This window comes from Crocuta crocuta, unplaced genomic scaffold (assembly GCF_008692635.1).
Source record: "Crocuta crocuta isolate KB4526 unplaced genomic scaffold, BGI_CrCroc_1.0 scaffold118, whole genome shotgun sequence".
Classification (NCBI taxonomy): domain Eukaryota; kingdom Metazoa; phylum Chordata; class Mammalia; order Carnivora; family Hyaenidae; genus Crocuta; species Crocuta crocuta.
In genome coordinates this window covers 6,649,075-6,660,627 of record NW_027551558.1, presented here as the reverse complement: position 1 = coordinate 6,660,627, position 11,553 = coordinate 6,649,075, and the positions used below count along the sequence as shown (strand labels likewise).

The following is an 11,553-nucleotide window of genomic DNA, read 5'->3' as shown; positions in this document are numbered from 1 at the left end:
GAGTGAGAAGGGTTGGGGGGGGAGTGGGTAGGGGTGGGGTGTTGAGGGAGTAATGATGATGGTGGTAAGAGTGATAGAGGTGGTGTGCTGGAAAGAGGGGCTGTGGGGTGGTGGTGGTGGTGAGAATAGTGGTGAGATTGGCAGTTAAAGATCTGCAGAGGAGCAAGGACTGGTCAACAGTGCGTATAACAAACGCTTAAATCCTGAAGAATATCACTCTGCCCTGCTCACTTATACTAGGCTTTTCTTTCGAATCAGGTAATTCCAGTTCTCACGCCTGTTCCCTCCATTTTCCCCAAGAGCATTACACCGCTGGCTTGCCATCAGCTTTCTAAGTATGACCTGCAATATTATTTCTACCATAGGTATCTTGAAAAGGTCAGTCCAATCTTACATGTCTGTCTCTGATCACAAAGGTGATTTCAACCTTAAATCAATCTTGAAACTCTCTTTGAGAGCATTTATAGATCTCTGCCTCAGGGCTGCCAATCTGTTCTACAAGAATGGGAAAAGAATTGAGGATGGTTTGTGCCGTAATCACTTGTCCTATACCACAGCTTTGGTGAAACTACGAAACAGAAAGGAGTTACAAAAATAATGAACACCCCAGACAAATATAGCCCAAAAATATTCCAAAGGAAAATAGCCTTTTGGGATGTTCCATAACATCTTACCAAACCCGTTAGGCCCATGTTAAATTTTGCTAATAACAACTACCCTTTACTATTACAAGCAGCCACTGCCTGAAGCACTTTACATGCATTATTTCACTGAGTAGTCTTCAAAACCCCAAGAGACATTATCCCCATCTATCAGTGAAGAAACAAGAGGCTCTAAGGTTAACTAACTTGTAGAAGTCCCATAGCCGATGAGCGACAATGCTGGTGTCTGAAGCCAGGCAGTCTGGCACCAGAGACTGAATTCTTAGACTATGCTCTGCTGGATCCCCAGGGAACCTACTACTCACTGACAGTCTTTGACAAATGGTATCCCCATCTTTTGCTAGTAAATGCCAGGCAAAAAGGTGTTAATTTTCAGATCATGACAATTTCAGTTCATTCTTCTAAGATCTGCTAAGTTTCCTTGGTTGATAAGCATTAACTTTCAGAACTCTTGTAAAACTTGTAAAATATAAGTGGGATAAGCAATTCAAATGAGTCAGAACTAGCAATTAACTAATATTTCAGTCCCTGAATTCTGTACAGTGGATTACTTAAAAATTATGAAATACCATAATTAGTGCATTTCGTAATGGCACTGACAAAGACAAGCCGCTTCTGCAGTATGGCACTGGACACTCATCTGTTCTTTACTGACCACTTAGTGAGTCCTAACTCCATTTCTAACTCAGTAGGAATGATAACTGCTCCAAATATGTCTCGTAAATACCCTCCAGTGAGTTTTTAGAGAGATGACAGATAAATGACAGCTTTGCATTTCCAAGGGTTAAATGCTTTTCCTGAGGGATCTTAAGTCTTGGTGCCATGAGAACAAGTGTCAGGTTCTAATGGAATTGTTCCATTATAAATAAACCAGCAGGTTGAATGATAAGCAGCTTTCAAAGAGGCTTTCCATATAGGATAAACAGAGAAGTTAATTTGAGTTTCTTAACAGGACCCTTTTCCTTTACAATATAAAAGTGCTTTAATATGAAGCAATTACTCTGATTTATCATCTTCTCCTTGTTAGAACATAAAGATTCAGCAAAGCTTCACAAAAGCAGTAGTAACTTAACCAAGTGAGACTTACCTGCAAAGTCCCTACTATGCTTTTTCAAAGAGCTCACTTCTAGGCAGCAGCACCATAGAGCGGCCATCAATCACAGGTGTCCATTATTAGAAGGATGCTTACTCCGAGGGCTTTTCATGTCAGAGCCAATAAATTATATTTCCTCCACCAAATACTCAGTTACTTTTCATTTTTATTTTACAGTATCAGTTTCTAAACTTCCAGTCCTAGGAATGTAAAGCCATCTATAAGGAGGAGTTATATTTCCGAATCATGCCTATGTTTTAGCCATGAAACCCTTCCATACAATCTCTATGTGGCCACTCAGGGTTCTTGATACAATCAGAGAGCAGAAGGGTGGCCAAGTCTTCTTATGTAACTTCTTGCCATCAGTTGAGTCAGGCTTTTGGACATAGAAAGCCCTAGGGCCCTGAACATCAGCCATTAAAGAATGGCCCCTGTTCTTCCTGAATCTAACTGCTCAACTTCTTTTCTTCCCAGAATCACTAATGACATGCACTATCTGGCTGAAATGGGATTTCTAAAAAGGAGTAAGAGTTAACCTGAGCCACTTCCATCTGTTGAACTGAATTAATTTACCTGTGAGGTACAGAACTAGCCCCAGGCTAGAATGAAAACAAACAGAGCTAACTTTAAGGAAAGGAAGAATTAAAGGGATATGCATGTCCTTAAGTAGCTTCTGATGGCTAAGCAATCTAGGACCAACCATTAGAGTCTTCCATGTAGGAAACACAAATGGCAACCACTATTATAGACCTATTAATTTATCTGAGAGGGAAAGAGTTCCTGTTTTGAAGAGAAGAAGGACCTATTCTAGTATAGGGCAGTTTATCAGCTTAGCTAGAAGTCTTGGGGGGTAAAGGAAGGAGGGAAGAGGAATATATGATAGAAATCCTCAATATCTGAATGAGAACATTCAATCACTGAGAGGTCTCTGTGTCACCAAGAAATCAGATCCAGGGTGTGAGACCTGGGCTTAGTTCCTTGGTCACAGGGAAACAGAAAGCAATAGGCAGATGCTCCCTCAACTTTCCATCCTCCAACCTTTCTCACCTCACCTGCTACCTCAGATCTTACAACCTTCCCTCCTCACTGCTCTCGAAGGTGAGTCCTTCCTCCTTCCCAGGCTGACCATTCCACTTGGACTCTAAAGCCTACTGCCCTCACTCCACCTTCCCACAGATACCTTACTCCTACTTAATCACCACCTTGGACTCCACTGAGTTTTTTTCATCAGTTCATAAACCCATTCAAGGCCCTCCTATCTTCTAACAAAGAAAATGACCTTCTGTCCTCTTTTGGCTGTTGCTCTCCATCAGCCATTTTCTGCAGAGCCATCCACACTTGTCTCTCTCCAATTCCTGGTTTTTCTAAACCCATGTGATCTGGCTCTGCTCTTCACAGCAAGGTCACAACTCCCCACTAGGCATCCACTCCCCAACCTCCCACACAGCTACCACTGCTTTAGAGACGCTTTCTTCCCTAGGATCTGTGGAAATGTATACTTGCAATTCACCTCCTGGGCTACTCCTGAGTGTGCTGTGCATGTTTCTACTCCCATGCCACTCCTTTAGAATTTACTGCCACTCAGCGTTCTGGGTAAGTCCTTGTGTCTAGGCCTGGTCTCTTCTCATGTGATAGTCTTCCTGGTGATATCATTCATATCCTTCCCTTCAGGTGCCATCTTTATATTAGTAACATGCAAGTTTCTAACACTTATCCAAATCTCTCTTCTCCACTCCAGAACCAATTATGCAACTATCCACCTGATTTTCTCAAGTCACGTTTCCCACCATTACACAGAGCCCAGCAAGTCTACACATAGGTCACCACCATCCCTGACCCCAGCCTCTGCCTCCATTCTGTTGCCTGTGTTGGTAGATGGCACCACTACCAACATAATTGTTTGGGTCAGAAACTTGGGCATCCAGTCAATCCTCAGGTCCTGTCAATATCACTCAAAGTTGCCCAAATGTATCCTTCTCCAAGCCATCTCCTCAGTCCAGGCCACCACTGGCTCTCTACTAGCCTCTCACAGGGCCTCCCAAAGGGTCTCCCACTTGTTCTTCCTGTCATTTGTTCCTCCACAGTAAAGTGGTATTTCCTAAAATTGCAGTTTGATCATGTCACTGCTCTGTTCCACCCTCCCTTGGAAAGAATCCACATCTGGCATCCATGGCCCTGCAGCCATGTTTCTCCAGTATTGTCCCAAATCCCCCCCAATCTCTACACTATGGCCTCTTCTTTGAGCACAGGGATATTCTCACCATCTGCCTACCTCCTCCTGATCCTGAAGCTCTCAATTTAGTGATGCTTCCTTCTCAGAAACATTCTCTGATGCCTTCAACAGACCCAAGTCCTGACCAGTCCTGACCTGCATATGTCCTACATAAAACTCTAAATTCTGCCCCCCCCTCACATTTCTTACATGAATAATCTGAATCGTCCATTAAATGGTTAGCTCCACAGAGGAGGAACTGTTTCTACTTTCTATAAAGCTGTATTCCCAGAACCTAGAATACTGCCTAGCACTGAGTGGGCACTGAAAATAATACTCAAAACACTTCAAAAATACACAAAAACAATTTAAAATTTTTTCTTCATTCCTTATCAAAATTTAGTCTATATACATACCATAATTTGAACAAACAATACAAATACATACAGATCCCGGGCCTTAAAATGTTCCTTTTGGTTGTAGAGCATAACAATGGGAATCATATTAATAGTAATACTAACCAACTGCTTGGTGCTAAGTTTGTAAAGGAAGTTTTGGTATTTTATTATCCCTCTCAACAAACCTGTTATGTAACCTTTATTTATGAAAACCATAGAAATGTAATAAATGAACATGATAGTATAAAAATTAAACAAAATCTGTATGCCATAAACATCTTTATGTTCATTTTACAGATGAATGCTTGTCTTCAATGGAGAAATGAGACTTGAAAAATTTAAATGATTTGCGTAAATAGTAACTGTTAGAATCAAATTCTAAGTTCCACAGAAGTTCTGGATATTAAAAAACTGAAGTGTTTTAAAAATATTTTTTTAATTCAAAAATTTTAATTAACACTTACTATAAACAAAATGCCAGCTAGACACAAAAAAATATCCATGGCCCTGCCGTGACAGAGACTCTCAGGGACATTTCTCTAACTTACCATCATGAAAGCTCTATAGTCAATTAAGCTTGAGTTAGAGGAAGATGTTAAGAATTATGAATTATTTGAACTCTATAGTTCTATAATTCATTAGGTGCTAGTGACAGTAAAGATGATTAATTCTAAATATCCATATAACACAGTGTCAGAAAACCAGGGGGTCTTCCTATGGCTGATGTATCATTCACAAGTTCCCAATTTTAATTAGACATGTAATCTATCATACAAATATTTTATTAGACCCCTAGAACATTAGGAATATTATATATTATGGGGCTGCCTACACATGATGATAATTATCACAATTCTTTAAGAAATGTTTTAAAGGGGACACTCATACATATTCTGACAACATATTTGCTTCACGTTATCTTAAAATGTCTTTACCACTCCTCCCCTTCTCCTTTCTTCTCTTCCCTCACTCTTTACTCTTTCTTTTTTAATGTTTCCAATATACAACTGTAAACAAGAGAGTAAATCCAAATCACAGGAAATATAAGCCACTCTATGGTATTAAGATAAATTTATTGTGAAGAAAGACTAGGAAGAAGGTTCTTCTTTCTCAAAATGCTGTGCCCAGAACAAGGGTGGGCAGTTCTCTCCTTCTCCCAGAACAGAAGGAGAGACTGGAGAATAAGCATTTGACTTCTCTCCTCATCTTGGTTCTCTGGCAATTCAAAATCAATTAGCCTTCTGCTGTGTCACGAAGATTCTATTCTGTGGGCTTCCATCTTGATTTCCCAGCTTTCTGAGTCCCTAGGGGTCTCTTTCCACTAAATTTTAGGGTCTACACCTCTCAGAATTAGCTGAGGAGAATACCTGGGTTACAGTAGGCACTCAGCTCTCGTTTGTTGCTTGAATGGATGAATGGCTGAATCACCAGTGTTCATTTTCATTCAGCCCCTCTTTCACTGAATAACCAGTAAGAAAAAACAATACTGTGAGAAAACTTTTCTGGTCTTCTCATGACAGTAAAGCATATGCTATGACACATAAAGGCCTTTCAGGTACATTCTAAAAGCAGCAGCCTCACAGAGTTGATAAAGCTAGGTGTTTTACCAAATAATTTTTTAAATGACTGGCATAAAGAAACATGAAAGTATCATATTGTCCCTTTGAAATTAAAAGTCTACATGCATTAATAGAGGATACTGTAATATGTCAATGGGAAATCTATCTGAAAATTATTGAACTTAAAGCTTTCTTGAACTAAAAAGCTAATGATTCAGAGTCAACTTCGAATGATTGAAAAGGGAAGACATGGGGCACTTGGGTGGCTCAGTCAGCTGAATGTCCGACTTCGGCTCAGATCATGATCTCACAATTCATGAGTTTGAGCCCCATGTGAGGCTCACTGCTGTCAGCACAGAGCCAGCTTTGGATCCTCTGTCCCCTTCTCTCTCTACCCCTCCCTGCTCATGCTCTCTCTCTCTCAAGAAATAAATAAACATTTAAAAAGAAAGGAAGAAAGAAAAGGGAAGACATAGCAAAGCCTCCCACTGAACAAGAAGAATACTTCAAACCACTGGGGCTACAACTTCCAAGGACCTTCCACTACTTTCAAAGATATTAATAGTGGGCCAAGAATGAGGAGACCCAGGTAAGGTCCAGCCATAGACAGGTGAAGACCTACTCTATGCCTTAGCAGGGTTAATAAAACCAATCCATACACTGTTCACTGGTTGTCAGAAGCAAATGAAGACATGAACAAAGAATTCTTTGAAAACGTTAAAGTGCTCTGCCAAGGTGAAATATTATTAATATCTGGACAGAAGGTGATTAAAATACCCACTATAAGAGAGAGAAATACTACTCCTTATCTGTCTCAGGCTGTCATTACATATTGACTTTGACCCAAGGATTTCATATGCAGGAATATACTATTCATATTTAGGATATCACTGCAGCATTATTTAAACTGCAAAACAAAAACAAATTTAAAGTCAATTAAGTATCATTGTTTAGAGACTGGTTAAAATGGAAGACTATGCCACCACTGGATGGAGGGGATCTCAATGTATAGACATGGAAAAATATCTTAAGACATACATATTAAGCGAGAAGAAAATGCTGTAGAAGAACATGGATGATACAATCTTTTTTACATAAAATAACATGTGCTTTTAAAGACATTTGAAAATCTTAAAATAGTTATCTATGAAGTGAATGAAGCAGCAGGGGGTGAGAAATCTTCTGTGTAGCTTGGATGCTTTACAAGCACATTACTTTTTTAATACAAAGCATTATATTTTTAAAATAATGACAGTTTTAATTTGTTTTCCCTTTCTGAACTATATATAAACAAGCAAAATGTAAAATTAAGGCAATGATTTGTAAATATAGCACAGGTTTATATGCAACTCTCTCCCAGGATCTGGGCCCTCCCTACCAGCCCAAGTGTATTTTCTCCACCTCCCTCCCCCTCACGCCATCTCCCCAAGGATGAACTAAACATATCTCTCCATAAACCTAACCTGTAGACTTTAATCCAACCAAACTTCACATTGATCAAGGACTTTCTGAATCTGCCAGCAATTACCCTGGACTTACACATGCCAAACAAACAAACAAACAAATCACCATATTCATCCTGCTAGCATCTAATTGCATTTACACCTATATAATCTGGGTTTCAGACAAATAATCTGCATAATCCCCAGGGGTAACTCAGAAGACACCAGGTCATCTGATACCAGGTCTGGAAACATTTCTTTATTAACTCGCTCACAGTTCCAGGGAGATACAGAACCTCAATACGACAAATCTGGGTACAGAATTGTCTGAGACTTTCAATTTATAGGAGAATAACAATTTACCTCAAAGGTAAAGGGTTTGCTGAATTGCCAAAGCCCTCCAGAGACTCTGAATTCCACTCTCCTGGCTACAAATTGATTAATTGTCCATCCGGCTCCCTTATCTACACCATTCCCCTCCAAAACTCTCCTCCCTTATACTTGCATCAGCACTTTCTTGGCTTTTTGTGTCAGACTGTCCCCTCATCTCTCATCTAGTCTCACTTTGTTTGTTGTTTGAGAAATAGTAATTATATTAATTATTTTTTCAAGCTAGTAATAACATTGGAATTTTTGATAAAAATGAATTGTTCTTCAGATTATAATATGCATTTCCTTTGTTTCAAATATTTATACTTTAAGCAGTCATCTCTGGCTAGTATTTACATCTTCAAAAACAAGGAAGTTATCATTAACAAATGCAACATCGTCTCGTAATATTAATATTAGGCATACATTCTTAAACATTAAAGCCTTTGACTAATAGCATCTTCTTATATTAGGAAAATATTGATAATTCTGCAAATTCAATGTGCCATTTCCTATCCATGTCAATTATTTTATCAGGCACATTAAATTCACAAGAGAAAGAACAATCAATACATAACAATTGCACATCCTCACTAATAATTAAAGAAATACAAAACAAATCAAAGTGAAACAATTTTTACCTATCCAATTAGAAAAATATTTTTGAGTGAGTTAAAGAATTAATATTCAATCCTGGTAAGTGTTGGGTGACAGTGGTGTTTCCCATGTGGCTGGAGGGAGCCTCGATCAGAACCAAGTTCCTGAAAACAATTCTGCATTTTGTAATACATATTCAGAACCTTGCTAATCTCCCCCTAGGAATCTATCCAAAGGAAACTGTCAGAAATGCAGAGATTTATGTAGATGAATTTTCATCAGAGAATTGTATACAAGATGGGGAACTGGAAGCAACCTGATGTGCAATAATCAGAAAATAATTGAATCATAATTTACTGTAGCCATTAAAACTCAGGTATTTCAATAATACCTAATTATGCAGGAAATATTCATAATGTTAAATGGGAAAAAAACAGGATAAAAATTATATAAGCAAATGATCAAGGTTTCGTTAAAATTATACAAAGTGTGTGTGTATGCACACGCACGTACACTTACATATATACATAGAAAAAAAATCTAAAAGAATACCAAGATATTAATGCTAGTTACTCCTGAGAAACAGAAGATTTGTTTTTACTTGGTATGTTTGATTATTCATAGTCTTCATACACATTAGGATGGCTACTCTAAAAAACATAAAATAACAAATGTTGGTGAGGATGTGGAAAAACTGGAAGCCTGTGCACTCTGTTGATGTGAATGTAAAATGGGTACAGCTCCATTAGAAAACAATGTGGCAGTTTCAAAAAATTAAAAATAGAGTTACAATATGACTTAACAATCCTACTTCTGGCATATACCTAGAAGAATTGAAAGCAAAGTCTCAAAAAGATATCTGTACATCCATGTTCAGAGCAGCATTAGTCACAACACCCAAGACAAATGACAACATCCAAGATAAGTCACAACACCGAACACAAAACCCAAATAACAAATGAATGGATAAACAAAATATGGTCTGTACATATCATGGAATTTATCCAGCCTTATAAAGAATGAAATTCTGACACTTGACACATACTACAATGTTATGATCTAAACTGTGGCCCCCTAAATTCATACACTGAAGCCTTAATGTCCAGTGTTTCATGTGACTATATTTGACAGCAAGGCCTTTAAGGAGGTGAATCAGTTAAAGTGAGTCATTAGGGTGGGTCCTAATTCAATTTGACTGATGTCCTTATAAGAGAAGGAAATTTGGATTCACAAGGGAGACACAAGAATGTGCACAGAGAAAACACCATGTGAAGAGGCAGTAAGACAAAAACCATTTCCAATCTGAGGAGAGGGAGACTCAGAACAAACCAACCTTCTGACATTTTGATCTTGGAATTCCAGCCTTCAGAACTGTGAGAAAATAAATTTCTGCTAAGCCACCTGGTCTGTGGTGTTGTGTTACACAATTCTAGCAAAGTAATACATACAACATGGAAGCCCTCGAGGATGTTATGCTAAGTGAACGAGCCAATCACAAAAAGACAAATACCGTATGATTCCACTTACATGAAGTACCTAGAGTAGTCGGATTCAGAGATAGAAAGCAGAGGGTGGTTGCCAAAGGCTGGGCGAGAGACAAATGCTGAACTGTTTAATAGATATAGAGTTTCAGTTTTGCAAGATAAAAACAGTTCTGGAAATCTGCACATAACATCACCGGAACTGTACACTTAAAAATGGTTAAAATGGTAGATTTATGTTGACAGTAGAATAACAGTATTTTAGAAGTTTGCCCTAATCTTGCTCTCATGTAGTCCTCTTCATCTGCAGTAAATAGCAACTACACTCTTCCAATTGGCCAAAAACCCTTGGAATTCCCCTCCTATAAGAAAGGGGAGGAAGCTATGGGGTGCCTGGGTGGCTCAGTCAGTTAAGCGTCCAACTTCGGCTCAGGTCATGATCTCACGGTTTGTGGATTCGAGCCCTGCATCGGGTTCTGTGCTGGCAGCTCAGAGCCTGGGGCCTGTTTCAGATTCTGTGTCTCCAGAATCTTGAACACAGATTCTGTCCCCTTCTCTCTGCCCCTCCCCCGCTCACTCCCTGTCTCTGTCTCAAAAATAAATAAACTTTAAAAAGAAAAAAGAAAAGGGAGGAGGCTAGAATGACTTATGCAATCCATGTAATAATGGGTTAGAACTGGAGGCATCAGCCTGAACTTAGGTTCAAATTAATATATATGCAGATGGAAACACAGAAATATTTATAAATATGTATATATACATAGGTTAGTGTGTGTGTGCATATACATACATACATATATATCCTTGCTCTGTCAGCTGAGTGGGCCCAGAAACATCAATACCCCAGGGGCAACAAGCATGGCTAGCATTCAGACCTTGGTTTCCAACACCATTCTCTAATGAAAGGAACCAGGACTTCTTGAAGAAATGGCTGATTTTTGGACTAGCACAGAAATATACAAGATAGGTCGGATCCAACTTGGAGCACCAGGAAGCAAGAACACTACCAGCAATGATAGGCGTATGTCAAAGAGATATAGGAGCCAACTGAAAGAGTTTCCACTGGCCAAAGCTGGAGCAATTTGAATGAGAAAATAAATAAAATAGTATCGGAATATAACCCAAAGAATAAAAGAAATATTCATGAGTCTAATCTAAATAAATAAATAAACCCAAATAATTTATACAGCTACTCTACCTTTAGGAAAGTAAAGCATAATTCCACACTTCTTAAGAACTACAGCTATATCCAACAACATAAATAAGCCTCAAAAACACAATACTGAAAGAAGCAATACAGAGAAGAATATCTACTATATAATTCTATGATTATATAAAAACAAGTAAGCATAAACTTTAGTGTTAGAATGTGGATAATAGTTTGCTCTGGAAAAAAGGGAAAGAATAATGAGCAGAATGATGCCCAGGAGAGATTTCTGAGATTCTGGCAATATTCTATTAAGCTTGTTAATGATCTATGTCCTGTCAATGATTCAATCAACTCAATTAATTAAAATTTGACCACTACCTCATACTATGCATGAAACCAATGTCAGTTCAGGGAGGAAAAATTACTTGAAATTGATTTTGATGTAATATAGTGATCAGTTCCATTTTGTCTCCATATGGCAAGCCAAATGACCCAGCTCTATTAGTTGAAAAAACCATTATTTTCCCATTGCTATGCAGCGCCAACTTTTGCCATAAATCAGGTCTTCATAGGTGTGGCTTTGTTCTCGG

The 11,553-nt window shown here is 38.5% G+C and overlaps 1 protein-coding gene across 1 annotated transcript in view; it reads right to left on the bottom strand.

The window, feature by feature from the left end:
* AFF3 (ALF transcription elongation factor 3) overlaps window positions 1-1,816 on the bottom strand; it is a 434,327-nt gene extending 432,511 nt beyond the window's left edge. Inside the window, exons 1-2 of the mRNA XM_077749191.1 lie at window positions 1,750-1,816; window positions 849-1,002 (exon numbers count right to left, since the gene is read on the bottom strand). Coding sequence (XP_077605317.1) covers window positions 849-1,002; window positions 1,750-1,816 — 221 coding nt within the window. The remainder of the gene's footprint in view (window positions 1-848; window positions 1,003-1,749) is intronic.
* Window positions 1,817-11,553: the final 9,737 nt, after the last annotated feature.